The sequence below is a fragment of the Heterodontus francisci genome, chromosome 5 (assembly GCF_036365525.1).
Source record: "Heterodontus francisci isolate sHetFra1 chromosome 5, sHetFra1.hap1, whole genome shotgun sequence".
Taxonomy (NCBI): domain Eukaryota; kingdom Metazoa; phylum Chordata; class Chondrichthyes; order Heterodontiformes; family Heterodontidae; genus Heterodontus; species Heterodontus francisci.
Window position 1 is genome coordinate 114,646,955 of NC_090375.1, and position 17,907 is coordinate 114,664,861.

The 17,907-nt window shown below is 41.4% G+C and overlaps 1 protein-coding gene across 6 annotated transcripts in view; it reads right to left on the bottom strand.

Annotated features, from left to right (window-relative positions):
- mybl1 (v-myb avian myeloblastosis viral oncogene homolog-like 1) overlaps positions 1-17,907 on the bottom strand; it is a 113,369-nt gene that overhangs the window by 39,207 nt on the left and 56,255 nt on the right. For 5 of the 6 annotated variants that reach the window (XM_068031930.1, XM_068031929.1, XM_068031934.1 and 2 more), the window contains 6 exons: positions 17,656-17,842; positions 17,441-17,509; positions 16,289-16,393; positions 8,487-8,732; positions 5,003-5,377; positions 4,131-4,273 (listed from right to left, as the gene is read on the bottom strand). In XM_068031930.1, coding sequence (XP_067888031.1) covers positions 4,131-4,273; positions 5,003-5,377; positions 8,487-8,732; positions 16,289-16,393; positions 17,441-17,509; positions 17,656-17,842 — 1,125 coding nt within the window. The remainder of the gene's footprint in view (positions 1-4,130; positions 4,274-5,002; positions 5,378-8,486; positions 8,733-16,288; positions 16,394-17,440; positions 17,510-17,655; positions 17,843-17,907) is intronic. The other variant, XM_068031933.1, reaches the window with a different exon arrangement.

The following is a 17,907-nucleotide window of genomic DNA, read 5'->3' on the forward strand; positions in this document are numbered from 1 at the left end:
AGTCTTCCTCTTCCACTTTCTATTATTCCTAGGTGGTGCTACATCCCATGGCTTCAGCAGAGCTGGAGGCAGGCTCCTTGATCTCCTGCTGACAGCTGAGATGCTTGTGGTGGATGTCCTCTGTGTTTTGGAGCACGAGAGGGCTCTGCCAAAGACTGCCCCACCTGCATCTGTCAGGGGTGGCTCTGTCATTGGGGCAAGAGACAGTATGTGTGGCTCTGCCTGGGGCGGGGAAGGCATGAGAAGTGGGAGCACCTTGTGCAAACTTCCCACTTCCATGTGCCATTTCTTCATCTTTCCTCTTATGGCCCGCCCACACTTCCCTGCTAGCCAAGAGCTGGAGAGCACTTTGCTGCACTTCAGTGAGGTGCAGAATGGCCAAGGCAAAACTTTCACCATCCTATTTAAAGTGGCAGACTGAAGGTTCAGGCCATTGGTCAGGATAAGCATGCACTCTGTTGCTTGCTAAGTCTGATTCTCCATGCAGGTGGCCACTTCCTTCATGGAGGTGGACATCAGTGCCAATGCCTGAAACATCATAACACTTATGGTAGAGATGGGCTTCTCCACACTCTCTGCAAGAGTGTGTACTGCCACTGGAAATTCTGACAGAACCACACATGCTTTCTGTTGATGTTGCAGAATAGCCCTCTTCAGCATCTGTGTCCAGCTGAGTGTCCTGCATGCTGAGACAGGGACTCTCCACTGCTGTCCCTATCTCCAACCCCTGATTTTTCTCATTTGTGATGTGTATCTCATCATGAGAACCTAACTATCTCTATTGCAGTCCCTGTGTGCATCTGCATTGGTGGAGGATCCATGAGCAATGTGACTGTGCATCCTCAGAGGACTCCTTGGCCTCCTCCCACTCCAGCTCATGTGTCATTCTTGAAGGACCTGTGGGAGATGAAAGACATGAATTAGAACTGACATGGAGAAAGACTTCAAAGTCAGTGTTCTGCAGATGTTCACATGTTCAGTTCATGGAGACAATTAAACATGAGTGATTATTACGTGCCAAATGGCAGCATGATATCTAATTCTCTCACCAAATATCTGTGACTCATCTCTCTATCGCCAATGACTATGGACTTGGTCACCCTGCTGACCTCCAAGGCCTTCTCCTCTGCAGGTTGGCTATGACTGCAGGGCCACCACCAGTTATCTGCCTCTTGCTGGAGTTGTGCACTCCCCTCCTGCAAGGAGAGAAAGTAGAGTTATGAGTGTGTGAAATGGAATGTGTGGAGAGCAGGGAATGACAGCATTTGTGGAGAGTGACTGTGAGGGATGGGTGTGAGATGGCAATAAAATAAAGGGCCAGTGAGAGTGTGGGCTGTCCAGATGGAGATGTGAGGAGGTGCCTTGAGAGAGAGGAATGAGTGGTGCTGCACAATGTGTTGGTTTAAGGAGTGCTGTGCAGGAGAATGCTGGGGAAGCGAATGTTGGTGAGATCACCTGAAAATGGGACTCCACTCATCTTTCCTGCCCTCATAAGGGTATTGAACCTCCTGCGATACTGAATTCAGATTCTAGGGCCCACACTCCTGCTGCTGCTGCTACTTTAGCAGCAGTAACAACAACTTGTATTTATATAGTGCCTTTAAATGCAAGAAAACATTCCAAGGCACTCTACAGAGACATTACAAAACAAAATGAGACCGAGCAATGTGAGGAAATATTAGGGCAGAGGAAGAAATAGATTTTAAGGAGTGTCTTAAAGGAGGAAAACAAGATTGGGAGGAGGAGAGGCTTAGGGCCCAGGCAGCTGAAGGCATGGCCATCAATGGTCGAATGAATAAAATTGGGGATGCTCAAGGGGAATTAGAGGAGTTCAGATATCTCGGAGGGTTGTAGGGCTGGAGGAGATTACAGAGGTAGGGATGGGCCAGGCCATTCTATGATTCTGCTCCATGGAGGGATTTGAAAAGCTGGATGAGAATTTTAAAATCAAGGCTTGTTCTAAGAGGCTGGCTTCTTTTTACCATCCATAGGGAAAAAATCTTTACTTCAGCCCACAGCAGGACCTCCAGGGAAGAGTCAGAGAACTGAAGGGCAGCCTTTCCATGTCTCTTTCATTCTGGTGCTTTCTGAAACCTGAAGAATCGATGTAGAATGCAACCATTCTGACTCCTGCCAGGGTCCCTTCAACTAGAAATCCTTCCATTGACAGGTGTGGGTTGTCACCACACCCGCCCTCTGATTGCTTGGGAAACCTGGAACCAGGATACTAATGCCATGGCTGAGTTAAACAGCCAAGGCAAAGTTCGCTTCATTAAAATTCTGATGACTCTGGAGACTCTGGCAGTCAGAAAATTTCTGAAGCATCAAGGCATCAAGAAGTGCCACTAAGGATACTGGCAGCCACCATTGCTTCAACAGATGCTTTGAGGGTCAACCTGAATGCCATACTTGAACAGGCCACCAAACTCTCAAAGGAGCTATATAGTCTGTAATGACACCAGCTAGTAGTACCTCCACAATTGGGCCCAACTCCCGTGGACTGCAAGGAGTGGGAGATAATGTTGCTATTGCTCCAGAAAGTGACAATAGATGTTAATCTGTTAATTGTATATCAATTGTTTGATCATATGCAGGTGGAGGGTGTTAATTGGGTTTTACTTGAGCACTTATAAGAAGACATTTACTGAGACTAGTGAAGGGTTTGAGTGAGGAGCTACATGTCCATAATCCTTTTTTTACTCTGTACAATAAATGTGAAACTGAGTGAAGATAAACTCCAGAAAGGTTGTTATAGAAGGATAATACTGGTACCTAACAATAGAACCTACTTCTTCTGTCATGTGAAGGAGCTTCAGACATGAACCCTTGCTACTGCAAGCATCAGCTTGCCAAAAGCTGGCCCCAGTGGTTCAGCAGCTACCGCAAAGAAGAAATACACCGTAGTTCTCCAAGCCTCCATGGGTGACATCCAGCTACCACCGTTCAACCTCACTTCACTCAGGGAGCACTTTATAGGTGTAGATTAGAAACAAAAGTAAGTTAGTTAGTTGACAAAGGGTAATTCTGGTTTCAAGTAGTAGTTATAAAAAGGGAGAATAGATTTTGTTGCTATTTTCTCCTGAATTTTGTTTAAAGACAGCTTACCATATAGACTTGAAAGTATGCTCAGAAACGAACTTGCAACTTTTGGGTGTTGGAACATTCTGCACAAATAAGACATTCTTGGTCTGTAATCCCTGGTGAGCTAATGTCTACATGCAGTTAGATATCTTTCGTGGTACTGGACTCTAAGAGCCTCCAATCCAGCCTAATTTTCATCCTCCTTTTCATTTCAAAATAAAGGTATTCCTATTGAGAAATCCATGACTACAGTGCAAAGCAGTTCTTCGAGCAGAGTGGTGTAGAAGTAGTAGTGAAATTCCTGACTCAACCCCAAAGTACTGAAAGAGATCACTACGCACCCTTTAATAATAGCACACAAAATGGCCTCTTCAGTGTGGTATCAACCTCAGGGATAGCATGCAGCAGCTCTTACCACAACTGATATAGCAGTGATGATTATTTATAGCAGAAATGGGGCACAAGGCTTACCCATGCCTCTGTTTAACTATGGTGGAGTCAGCGTTTTTTTGTGGCAGGGAATACAGGTTCTTTTTTTGTGGCAGATTTGAGGCAGCAGGGTTGAGGAATACATTTAACTCTGTTGACCATCCCAAATCCACATCAAAACAGGAACTGATTCAGAAGAGAACCCAGGCCTGTACCTTCTGTGGGAATGAGGCAAGGAGAAGAAAATAGATAATTTTTATATTTACAGCTAAACTTTTGGTGATCTGAATTGGGACCCACTTGCCAGCAAATTAAAAACACAGGAAAATCCAGAATGATATTAGGTCAATCAACCATCAAGTCAATCCCATCCAGAGCTCATATCTGATTAAAATAAATGCTTTTACAGCACCATAACATAGCAACAGATTCTTCAAATATTACTCATGCTTTCTAAATGCTATATAGTTAGTAATCTGAAGACTGCATATTGTGAACATGAGAGCGTTTTTAAAAGGCTGTTTGATGTAGAGATGGGGAAAAACAAAATCTTTCAGAAGTATTTTTTCCCCCAAATATTACTTGTCTGTCTGGAGGAGAGACGAACCATAACTACTCACCCTGCATTTTCTTTTTGAACTCTAGGTGTTTGGTCTTTCCGTAGCGGAGTTGTGACCAGAACTTTTTGTCCACAGACTGGAGTTGAAGTAAGTGCTGGGTTATCAAGGTTCAGATGATCATTGCCAGAGCAGATATTAAAAAACTGGAATTTCACGGGGAGGAAACAAAATTTTAAAAAGGTGTAATACTGAAGTTTTGTGATTTTACAAATGACTGCAATTATGAAAAGTGACAGATAAAAATCAGAAATAAAAAACAGAATGCTGGAAGTACTCAGCAAATGTGTCAACATCTACGAAGATAAAAGACAGGTTAATCATCTAGGCTAAAAATTTCATTACAACTGTTTCTGATGCAGGGTCTACACCTGAAATGTCAACTGATCTGTACTCTATACACATGCTGACTCACCTGCTATGGAATTTCGAGAAATTTTGCTTTTTAATTGCAATAAAATCATCTTTCGAATGAGAAAGGCTATGTAGCCTATCAGCTTCTTGAATTCATGTGGTAGCCGAAAGCCACAAACCCATCTCCATCTTAAGCCCCCACCCTTACAATATTCATCCAGTTTCTTTTGAATGATTCTAAAGATCCACTACACGAAACAGCAGCCTATTCATAAATTAACTGCATGCATGAAATTTTTTCCTACTTATTTGGCACGTGGTTTCCAAATCTTAAAAGCTGTCTTGTACAATCCTTAGTTGTTTGAAAAAGTCAGTTAAACCTGTTTAAATATGCTGCATTTACATTTTTTCTACACTAAACTATTTAACAGAAAATTTGAACAATGCTAAAAATTAAAGTTGCAACATTTCTAAATGTAAACAGTGATGTCTGTTTATTAAAATAGTTCTGAGAGTTCTACCTGAGATGGAGAAAAAGGCAATGCTTTGACTGGAGTACTTTTTGGACTTGTAGTGCTGTTGTCCATGAAGGATATACTGTTACAGTCACTGGTTGGAGATGGGCCAAGCCGAAGTCTCCTTTTCCTCCTCAAAATGGTTGGTGGTGTGGTGAACTTGGCAATGATAGGGGATGTTATAGGAATGAGTTCACCCTGCCCACTGCTGTTACTGCAAGTACTTCTGCTCAGATCTGAAATGGCATGGCCATCAAAGCGATAACCTATTCCACCTCTGTGCTGCAAATGTTCAAATTTAGCTGGAGTCTGTTTAGCAGGTGTTTTTTCATTAACTTCAGAGAAGTCAAAGTTAGTTAGCTCATTCCACACTACAGAATCCTGGGAAAAAGGAAAAAAAAACTAGTTAACTCAAACTACAAAATCTATAGTCAAGGATATAATTTTAATTCACATGTAAACCCAGCAGTATTGTCATCAACTAAAGGTGCAGGATACACAGTCTTTTCTATTTAATGTTCTTAAAACTTTCTAGATCACACAAGTCCTTCCATTGATAGATGAGAAATGAAGAGAAGGAAGGTTGTTGCAGTTTGAATGTAGATTGATGTCATCATATTCTATTGTTATGGTTACAGTAGTTGTTTAGTTCTACATATTATTGAAGATTCAGGACTGTTGGTGATATAATATGGTAAAGTTAAAGCCAGAATATCCAAATTCAGTGTCTTCAGGTTCATACACAATTGATTACACAGAATAAAGCCTTTGAAGGAAAACAGAAGCTTAACTAAGTATTTAGCTTTTTATTTAGCAAAGGTGTCAAATACTTAACCGTAACTTAAATTATAAGAAAGGTAACAAGATTACACCTTTATATGAAACTATTTCCATAATGGCCAGTTCACCTACTTTTTTTTTTAAAGTGAAAAAGAGTGCTCCTCTCTTTCTATCATTGGCTCAATCTATATTTCAGCTTGTCTCATACTTTTCTCACATTAGGGTTAATTTTAGTCTTCCAGTGTAAAATTGGCAGGAGATGGGGAGCAAGATAAACAGCTACCTGGATGAGTCATGAGAGAGGCATTTAATTTCTCAGGTTGGTCCTCAATTGCATGCGGCAGGTGAGCTGGCAGCAATAAAACTGCCTCCTAAAAGCTGCTCAACAATTAGGAGGTGGGAAATCAGGCTCTGCTGCAGGTTCTTAAGATTTTCGAACAATTTAAAGAGCAGATAGCTTTTTGTGCTAAGCCAGGGAAGTAACACTGTAGAGATGCAGGAAGATGCCTGGAATCAAGAAGAATTCTAGAGATGCTGATGAAGGAAGTTTGTGAGGGAAGGACGGTCCTCTTCCCCTCACATGGTCAGTGGGTGTGAACAGATAATGGCAAGAGGTGGCACAACATGTGAATGTGAGGAGAATTTTCTCCAGGACTTGGTAGCTGTGCAGCAGGAAATGTAACAATCCCACAGAGTCAAAATTCCCCCTTCACATTTCATTCTTTCTGCACCACCCTGCAAACCCCCACCTTTGCCTCCACGCAATCAACCCTCCCCATCTCTATTTCTCCATTAGCTAGGAAGACTTCACTGTACCGCTTTCCTTCTTCACTCAAAAAGCTGCTGCTACTGCCCTCACTACTACTTCTCCTTGGCCGCAACTGCTGCTGCCAAACCCGTTGTCTAGTGCATATAACCCATGTCCACTCTTCTTGCTCGTGAAGCTTGCACACAGCAATCAGCACAAGAAGTCTTGACACTTTACAAAACCCTCTCCTACTGAAGAGACTGCCATTGACATAATAGAAAGGCACACAGCAGTCAACATTGGCAATGATATGATATTGAGTCTTCCCTGAGCATTACATCGAATTCAACTAGATCAGTGCTGTATGATTAATATTATACCAACATACTAATTAGCAGCAGGATTAGGCCACTCGGCCCTGTTTCGCCATTCAATAAGATCATGGCTGATCTGATTGTAACCTCAGCTCCACATTCCCGCCTAACCCCGATAACCTTTCACCCCCTTGCTTATCAAGAATCTATCTAACTGCCTTAAAAATATTTAAAGACTCTGCTTCCACTGCCTTTTGAGGAAGAGCATTCCAACGACTCACGACCCTCAAAAAAGGTTTCTCCTCATCTCTGTCTTAAATGAGCGACCCCTTATTTTTAAATAGTGACCCCTAGGGCTAGATTCTCCCACAAGGGGAAACATCCTTTCCACATCCACCCCGTCAAGACCCCTCAGGATCTTACATGTTTCAATCAAGTCGCCTCTAACTGTCAAACTCCAGCAGATACAAGCCTAGCTTGTCCAACCTATCCTCATAAGACAACCCGCCCATTCCAGGTATTAGTCTAGTAAACTTTCTCTGAACTGCTTTCAACACATTTACATCCTTCCTCAAATAAGGAGACCAATACTGCACACAGTACTCCAGATGTGGTCTCACCAATGCCCTGTACAACTGAAGCATAATCTCCCTACTTTTGTATTCAATTCTCCTCGCAATGAACAATAACATTCTATTAGCTTTCCTAATTACTTGCTGAGCCTGCATACTAACCTTTTGCGATTCATGCACTAGGATATCCAGATCTCTCTGCATCTCAGAGCTCTGCAATCTCTCACAATTGAGATAATATGCTTCTTTTTTATTCTTCCTGCCAAAAAGGACAATTTCCCACTTTCCCACATTATACTCCATTTGCCAGGTCTTTGCCCACTCACTTAACATATCTATATCCCTTTGTAGTCTCATGTCCTGGTCACAACTTACTTTCCTACCTATCTTTATGTCATCAGCAAATTTAGCAACCATGCCTTCGGTCCCTTCATCGAAGTCATTTATATAAATTGTAAAAAGTTGAGGCCCCAGCACCGATCCCTGTGGCACACCACTCATTACATCTTGCCAACCAGAAAATGACCCATTTATGCCTACTCTCTGTTTACTGCTAGCTAGCCATGCCAATATGTTACTCCCTACACCAAGAGCTTTTATTTTCCATAATAACCTTTGATGTGGCACCTTATCAAATGCCTTCTGGAAATCTAAGTACAGTACATCCATCGGTTCCCCTTTATCCACAGCATGTTACTTCTTCAAAATCTCCAATAAATTCCAAGTCCAATTATAGAAGATAATTCAAGACATTACAGATCAATTGAAAGAATTCAACCACAAGAAAAGCAATATTGAAAGCAAAGAAAATAAAAAGCACAATAAAAAGGTCTGAAAATACAGACATTTTAAATGAAGTTTTTGAAGTAGACTGCCATATTTACTGCAGATAAAATACAAACTTGTACATGGAAACACAGAAAAAAAATTCTACGCAAGCGAAATGATTTTTGCATGACATGGAAATGGTAAATTAAAACAAGTGTGAAAACCATTGCATAGTGCTATTATCAATTATGCGGTTGCCAAATGGATTTCATATTACTACATTTAATGACAGGAGGTGACAAACTTACTGCTTCAATGAGCTCAAATGTCTTAGCAAAATCAGGAATTGAATGTAGTGTATTGAGGACTGAACTCTCCTCCTGTGCAAGAAAACGGTTGAGGGATGCCTGCTGTACAGGCGTGCTTGTCCCCTGGAGCTGCTCCTTGGTACAAATTTCACTTGGTTTATCCTCCAGGCTACTCAAGGTACTGGACAAACTTTCATCACCAAAAAAACTTCTTGACCAGCTGGCAAAGTCAGTTGTCTCTTGTGACTAAACAAAACAATTAAACAAAAAGCAGCTTACTTTAAAGTAAATATGTTTGCAATAAAGTTCAGAATTCTACTTATAAAACCGAATTGTTTTTAGACTTTGTAGAAACAATTATTCGATTTCCCATCAAGTCAAACTACTCCAAACTGCCGAAATTTAGACAGAGGCATCATAATTTAAGTAGATTAATATCTTAATAATGCACTGTTGATGTTATTGTTAACAATGCAAATCCTATACAACCTTACTTTTTTTTTTAAATGTGCTTTTTGTTACAAATATTTAGTTATAATCATTGAAACACTGAGTAGAATTTCTATAAATATAATTTGACTGCTACACAAGAGAACACAAACATGTTTTAGCTTCTGAACAGCTGCCTCCATGGCATTTAAAATATGTTCTTTCTAATGTTTTACAGACCATAACTTTAGACATACCTGCAGAAATATTTAACATACACTGAAATAATTTTAAGACCACAAGAGTGCCTGTGTAACTCAATAATGTAATTAAAATTAAGACTCAACATTTCTAACTGAAGTTCTAACTATTCTTGTGGTCATTCTGAAATACATACTGCTGTTAGAACTATCCTGATTTAGGTTAGTAATATGGTTTATGGCTACAATTCTTATCTCCAAGTATACTAGTTTCCAAATTAGTTTGAGGAAATCATGTGTAAAACTCTACACATTCATTTCTGAGCGATCCAACATCAGCTTTTAAGCAATACATGTTTCATGACAAATCTCCAAATGCAACCATCAAACATACTAGGCAAAATCATCATAAATGCTTGTAAAAGTTGTGCAATATTTTGTCATGTAGTACAAGAATACTGTGTTAGATCCCTTAAGTTTCAACAGCATTACTCGCGACTTCCACAGCCTCAAGCTGCCTTGCCAAGGGTGTAGTTGCTAACAAGAGTTTTTCTCGAGTCATCCTTATTCCCATAATGTATGAAAAATGCAACACTTGACAAGTACTGCAGTTCAGTTTATCATTCAAATTATAGCTTCTGAAGGAAGGTGCTTTAAGTGGTTACTTATTTGGTTACTAAAAGGCAGTTACTGAAAGGAAACAACATCTGTAATTGCAGTTAAGTTCAATCTTATCCAAAGATTTGTTTACCCAATTATATATGTAAATATACTGCTTTTGTTTTTATGTACAAAATGTAAATTGGTCATTTTTTCCCCTTTGAACTACTTATTTCAAAATTTGGATCATATATTTTGTTTCAGCAATCTTTACCGCTGCTCATAAAGAGCATGTTACTATGTGACTAATGACAAAAGTAAACTATCCCTCCTCGTCCTTTTCTGCCTGTCAGTAGCCTTTAAAGTGGCTGACAACACCATCCTCCTCCAATGTCTCACCATCATCACCCAGCTGGATGGGACTGCACTTACCTGACTCCATTCTTGTCAAACTAATTGTAGTCAGAGTATCACCTGCTATAGCTTCTCTTCCCACTCTCACACCGTTACCTCTGGTGTCCCCCAAGGATCTATCCTTGGCCCCCTCCTATTTCCCATCGACATGCTGCCCCTCAGTAACATCATCTGAAAACTCAGCGTTAAGTTTTCACATGCATGCTGACGACACCCAGCTCTACCTCACCACCACTTCTCTCGACTCCTCCGCTACGGCTAAATTAACTGACTGCTTATCTGACATCCAGTACTGCATTAGCAGAAATTTTCTCCAATTAAATATGGGAAGACTGAAACCATCGTCTTCGGACCCCGCTACAAACTCCATTCCCTAGCCACCGACTTCATTCCTCTATTTGGCAACAGTCTGAGGCTGTTCGTAACCTTGGTGTTATATTTGACCCTGAGATGAGCTTCCAACCACATATGCACACCATCACTAACACCGCCTGACTACACCCCTGCCTCTGCTCATCTGCTGCTGAAATCCAGATTTGACTATTCCAACGCACTCCTGGCCAGCCTCCCACATTCCACACTTCACAAACTGAGGGGTCATTCAAAACTCTGCTGCCCATGACCTTACTTACACCAAGTCCTGTTCCCTTATCACTCCAGTGCTTGCTGACCGACATTGGCTCCCAGTCAAGCAACGCCTTGATTTTAAAATTCTCATCCTCGTTTTCAAATCCCTCCATGACTTGGCCCCTCCCTATCTATGTAATCTCCTCCAGTCCCATAACCCACCAACATATCTGTGTCCCTCTAATTCTGGTTTCTTCAGCATTCCCAATTTTAATTGCTCTGCCATTGGTGGCAGGGCCTTGGCAGCTGAAGGCACTAATCTCTGGAATTCTGTCCCTAAATCTTTCTCTTTCCTCCTTTAAGATGTACTTTCAAAAAAACCTCTGACCAAGCTTTTGGCTATCTACGCTAATATTGCCTTTTTATAATGCAACTGTGAAGTGCCTTAGGACATTGTCATAGAATGATTTGTCTCACTAATTTGATTGAGTTTTTTGAGGAAATGACAAAGATGATTGATGAAGGAAGGGCAGTGGATGTTATCTATATGGACTTCAGTAAAGCCTTTGACAAGGTCCCTCATGGCAGACTGGTGCAAAAGGTGAAGTCACATGGGATCAGAGGTGAGCTGGCAAGATGGATACAGAACTGGCTCAGTCATAGAGGACAGAGGATAGCAGTGGAAGGGTGCTTTTCTGAATGGAGGGATGTGACTAGTGGTGTTCCGCAGGGATCAGTGCTGGGACCTTTGCTCTTTGTAGTATATATAAATGATTTAGAGGAAAATGTAGCTGGTCTGATTAGTAAGTTTGCGGACGACACAAAGGTTGGTGGAGTTGCGGATAGTGATGAGGATTGTCAGAGGATATAGATTGGTTGGAGACTTGGGCGGAGAAATGGCAGATGGAGTTTAATCCGGACAAATGTGAGGTAATGCATTTTGGAAGGTCTAATGCAGGTGGGAAGTATACAGTAAATGGCAGAACCCTTAGGAGTATTGACAGGCAGAGAGATCTGGGCGTACAGGTCCACAGGTCACTGAAAGTGGCAACGCAGGTGCATAAGGTAGTCAAGAAGGCATACGGCATGCTTGCCTTCATCGGTCGGGGCATAGAGTATAAAAATTGGCAAGTCATGCTGCAGCTGTACAGAACTTTAGTAAGACCACACTTAGAATATTGCGTGCAATTCTGGTCGCCACACTACCAGAAGGACGTGGAGGCTTTGGAGAGGGTACAGAAGAGGTTTACCAGGATGTTGCCTGGTCTGGAGGGCATTAGCTATGAGGAGAGGTTGGATAAACTTGGATTGTTTTCACTGGAACGACGGAGGTGGAGGGGTGACATGATAGAGGTTTACAAAGTTATGAGCGGCATGGACAGAGTGGATAGTCAGAAGCTTTTTCCCAGGCTGGAAGAGTCAGTTACTAGGGGACATAGGTTTAAGGTGAGAGAGGCAAAGTTTAGAGGGGATGTGCGAGGCAAGTTCTTTACACAGAGGGTGGTCAGTGCCTGGAACTTGCTGCCGGGGGAGGTGGTGGAAGCAGGTACGATAGCGACTTTTAAGAGGCATCTTGACAAATACATGAATAGGATGGGAATAGAGGGATACGGTCCCCGGAAGTGCAGAAGGTTTTAGTTTAGGCTGGCATCAAGATCGGCGCAGGCTTGGAGGGCCGAATGGCCTGTTCTTGTACTATTCTTTGTTCTTTGGTTACAGCACAGAAAGAGGCCATCAGCCCGTCGTGTCCGTGCCGGCTATCTGCAAGAGCAATTTAGCTAGTCCCATTCCTCCACCCATACCCGTAGCCCTGCAATTTTTTCTCTTCAGGTGGTTATCCAATTCTCTTTTGAAAGCCATGATCGAATCTGCCTCCACCACCCTCTCAGGCAGTACATTCCAGATCATAACCACTCACTGCATTAGAAAAGTTTTCCTTTGTTGCCTTTGGTTCTTTTGCCAATCATCTTAAATCGGTGTCCTCTGGTTCTCAACTCGAAGAGTTTCTCTCTATCTATTCTTCCTAGGCCCCTCATCATTTGAACACTGTATCAAATCTCCTCTCAATATTCTCTTCTCCAAGGAGATCACAGCTTCTCCAATCTGTCCACTTAACTGAAGTCCCTCATCCCTGGAACCAATCTCGTAAACCTTTTCTGCATCCTCTCTAAAGCCTTCACATCCTTACCAAAGAGTGGTGCCCAAAATTGGACACAATACTCTAGTTGAGGCCAAACCAGGGTTTTATAAAGGTTTATCATAAATTGCTTGCTTTTGTACTCTATCCCTCTATTTATAAAGCTCAGAATCCAGTATGCCCTTTTAAGCGCTTTCTCAATCTGCCCTGCCACCTTTTGCCACAATTCGCCACAAGGGCTGCACAGTGGTGCAGTGGTTAGCACCACAGCCTCACAGCTCCATCGACCCGGGTTCGGTTCTGGGTACTGCCTGTGTGGAGTTTGCAAGTTCTCCCTGTGACCGCGTGGGTTTCCGCCGGGTGCTCCGGTTTCCTCCCACAGCCAAAGACTTGCAGGTTGATAGGTAAATTGGCCATTGTAAATTTCCCCTAGTGTAGGTAGGTGGTAGGAGAATGGTGGGGATGTGGTAGGGAATATGTTTAGTTTAGTTTAAATGGGTGGCTGTTGGTCAGCACAGACTCGGTGGGCCGAAGGGCCTGTTTCAGTGCTGTATCACTCTATGACTCTATATATGTCTCTTGGTTCCTGCACCCACTTTAGAATTGTACCCTTTAGATGATATTGTTTCCACTCATTCTTCCTACCAAAAATACATCATTTCATACTTCTCTGCATTAAATTTCATCCCCCACATGTTTGCCCATTCTACCAGCCTGTTTAAGTCCTCTTGAAGTCAATCACCATCCTTCTCACAGTTCACAATGCTTCCACGTTTTATGTCATCTGCAAATTTTGAAATTAGACTCTGTACACCAAAGTCTACGTAATTGATAGCTATCACAAAAAACAGTGGTCCTGGTACCAACCCCGAGAGAACCTCACTGTATACCTTCCTAGAGTCCAAAAACAACCATTCATCACTACTTTTTCCTGTCACTCAGCCAACTTCATATCCATGCTGCCACTGTCCCTTTTATTCCATGGGCTTCAACTTCGCTGATGACCTATTATAAGGCACTTTATCAATTGCTTTTTGAAAGTCCATCATATCACATCAACCCTCTCTGTTACCTTATCAGAAAACTCAATCGTTAGTTAAAACACAATTTGCCTTTAAAAAAATCCGTGCCAGCTTTCCTTAACTAAACCACACTTGTCCAAGTGACTGTTAATTTTGTCCGGATTATCATTTCTAAAAGTTTTCCCACCACTGAGGTTAAACTGACTGGCCTGTAATTGCCTTGTACACATTTTTGAACAAAGGTGAACCATTTGTAATTGATTATGATTAGAGATACAGCACTGAAACAGGCCCTTCGGCCCACCGAGTCTGTGCCGACCATCAACCACGCATTTATACTAATCCTACACTAATCCCATATTCCTACCAAACATCCCCACCTGTCCCTATATATTTCCCTACCACCTACCTATACTAGTGACAATTTATAATGGCCAATTTACCTACCAACCAGCAAGTCTTTTGGCTTGTGGGAGGAAACTGGAGCACCCGGAGAAAACCCACGCAGACACAGGGAGAACTTGCAAACTCCACACAGGCAGTACCCAGAATCGAACCCGGGTCCCTGCAGCTGTGAGGCTGCAGTGCTAACCACTGCTCCGCCCATTCTCCAGTCCTCTGGTACAACCCCCATATCTATGGATTGGAAGATTATGGCCAGTGCCTCTGCAATTTCCTCCCTTACTTACTTCAGCATCCTCTGATGCATCCCCCAGTCCTGGTGACTTATCAACTTTAAGTACAGCCAGCCTTTCTAATATCTCTTCTATCAGTGTTTAGCTCATCCAGTATCTCAACGACCTCCTTTTTCATAGTGTCTCTGGTAGCATCTTCTTCTTTGGTAAAGACAGATGCAAAATATGAATTTATTATCTCAGCCGTACCCTCTGCCTCCATGGGTAGATCCATTCTTTGGTCCCTAAATGACACCACCCTTCCTCTTAATACTTACATGCTCATAGAAGATTTTGGATTCACTTTTATGTTAGCTGCCAGTCTCTTCCCAAACTCTCCCTTTGACTCTTTTATTTCCTTTTTCACTTCCCATATTCACTCTGATTCTCAGTTGTATTATCTACCTAACATCTGTCACATGCACGCTTTATCTTACTCTCTTTCTCTTTCAACATTCAAGGGGTTCTGGCTTTGCTTGCGCTACCTTATCCCCTCGTGCGAATGTACCTCGACTGTACCCAAACCATCTCCTCTTTAAAGGCAGCCCAGTGTTCCGTTACAGTCCTCCCTGCCAATCTGATTCCAATTGACCTAAAACCGATCTGTTCTCAGCACACTGAAATTGGCCCTCCTTTAATTAAGTACTTTTACTCTAGCTTGCTCCTTGTCCTTTTCCATAGCTAACCTCAGCTTCATGTTACTTTGATCACCGTTCCCTAAATGTTCCCCCTACTGATGCTTGATCCACTTGATTCCCCAGATCCAGAATGCCTCCTTCTTCGTTGGGCTAGAAACATACTGATTAAGAAAATTCTCCTAAACACATTTCAGAAACTCTTCCCCTTCTTTGCCCTTTACACTATTACTATTTCAGTCTCTATTAGGATAAAGTCCCTCACTATCACTACTCTATCGTTTTTGCACCTCTCTAATTTCCCTGCAAATTTGCTCCTCTTTGGTTTCCCACTAGTTGGTGGCCTATACAACATACCCAGTTGTGTAATGGTACCTCTATTGTTTAACTCCAACCAAATAGATTCTGGCCGACCCGTCCAGAGCACTCTCCCTCTCCAGCACTAATATTCTCCTTACTCAATACTGCCATCCCTCCTCCTTTCTTTCCTTCCCTATTTTTCCTGAACACTTTGTAACCAAGAATATTTATTACCCAGTCCTGCCATTTTTTGTGCCAGCTCTCAGTTATAGCCATGCTACCATATACCCACATGGATGTTTTATTATGTTAAAGGTATCATTATAGCACTCGCCCTACATTTTCAGACTCTTGAAGATAACTTGGCTCTAAGAACAAATTAGCTTAACTTCTAAACCTGCATTGTTCCCAGCAAAGGCATAGCCGTGCCAAGAAATTTAATTGCAGCAATGCATACAAGTTCTATGTAATCAAGATATACAATAGCTTCAGAAAATAAGTCAATATAAACACGAATTCAATTCAGAAAATACTTTAAAAATTTAAGATACTTAGGGGAAAAAACCCATCAAAAACAATCTATATTGAATCACAGACCATGAATCCCAAAGACAAACTTTAATCAAAACAAAAAGCTTTCAACTGCATCAAAGCATAAAGATGCTATCTTTCACTGTATGCTCATTTTTAAAATACAGCTCTAAATGTTAGTGGAACCATAGCATCACAATGTAAGGCTAAAATAAGAAAGCACAGATGAAATAGTAAGTCCAAGATGAAAAAGACTGAGCAATCTAAAAGTTGTGAGTGCACAGAATTCTTACAGCTCCTGCTCGTTTTCTTCTGACTTCATTCTCTGCTGACATTAGGAGGAGTTCAAGTTCCTTTATTCTTTGCTCTTTATCAGGATCGTCATCAACATATGGTTGCTGAAATGAACATGTAACAAGAGAAAAAAAAAGAGGAAAGGAACAAAATGGAGAGTGGCAGGAAGAGAAAGATATGAGCTTTACTCTTTCATTCAAGTGCATGAACTATTATAGGTTATCAATGATAATGCAGTTTATAAATTCTGGTACAATGGGTAAATATGATCTTTTAACAGGATTAACCAATCAATTGAAAATAGCAGCAAACTATTTTTTAGTGTGGACATTTGCTTCATTTATAGAATAGCCTCAGTGCCTCAGATACCAGGGTTGCAGTAGTAACAGCTTTGAAGCAGATTGCAAATTATTTTGATCCCTATTAAAGGAAGCCAGCAGACTTAAAATGGGCTATACTTGTTCCATATTGATTGAAACATAAATTAAAGCAGAATAAATGAGAAAATGCAGAAATAAGTTTTGAAAACACAGTGGCGCAGTGGTTAGCACCGCAGCCTCACAGCTCCAGCAACCGGCGTTCAGTTCTGGGTACTGCCTGTGCGGAGTTTGCAAGTTCTCCCTGTGACCGCGTGGGTTTCCGCTGGGTGCTCCGGTTTCCTCCCACAGCCAAAGACTTGCAGGTTGATAGGTAAATTGGCCATTGTAAATTGTCCCTAGTGTAGGTAGGTGGTAGGAGAATGGTGGGGATGTGGTAGGGAATATGGGGTTAATGTAGGATTAGTATAAATGGGTGGCTGTTGGTCGGCACAGACTCGTTGGGCCGAAGGGCCTGTTTCAGTGCTGTATCTCTAAATAAATAAATAAAACACATTTCTGAATTCAGACATCGTATGACGCAGCATGGATAACCAAGACAGAACAGGATACAATTTAAATAAATAGATAAGAGCATAATGCATTGTTATGTGACAAACAGAACAGAAATATATTTTTCAAAAATGTCTAAGCTTAAATCTTCCAGTATGTTTTAACAATGTCTGGATATTGATATATGTAGACACTAAAAACAAAAGCGTTGCAAATAGTATGAATTCTTAAACCTATTAAAACCTCATTAAAATCAAATCAAAGAAAAAATCAGTTTCTTACTTGAGTAAAACCTGTTGTAGTATTTTCTGTGCAAGGTTCTTCTGTACCCAAGTACTGATGTCTTAGGGCCTTAATAAAGACAATATATCTCAATTTTCTGTCACGACTGGTAAAACAGTTATTCAAGATTCAATATCAAATCAAAACCAGCATCAAATAATGCTATTTCAATTGAATTCATGAATTACTCCTTTAAAAAAGTGTAAGTCATTTACTTGTGTAGACACAGGAATGAAAAACTGGTTCTGGAACTGCACTGGGTTCAGAGGAGTCCTAGGTGGTACTTTCTGTTGCTGAATGCTTGGAAGCAAGTCACATTTGGGTGCCTCCTGCAGATATCCTTCCTGCTCAACCTTCCTTCTCATTGTGGAATTCCAGTGGTTCTTGATTGAATTATCTGTCCTGTATGGGTTTAATACATATATTTGCATAAAAACTAGACAAATTTCTGTACATTATTGGTACTG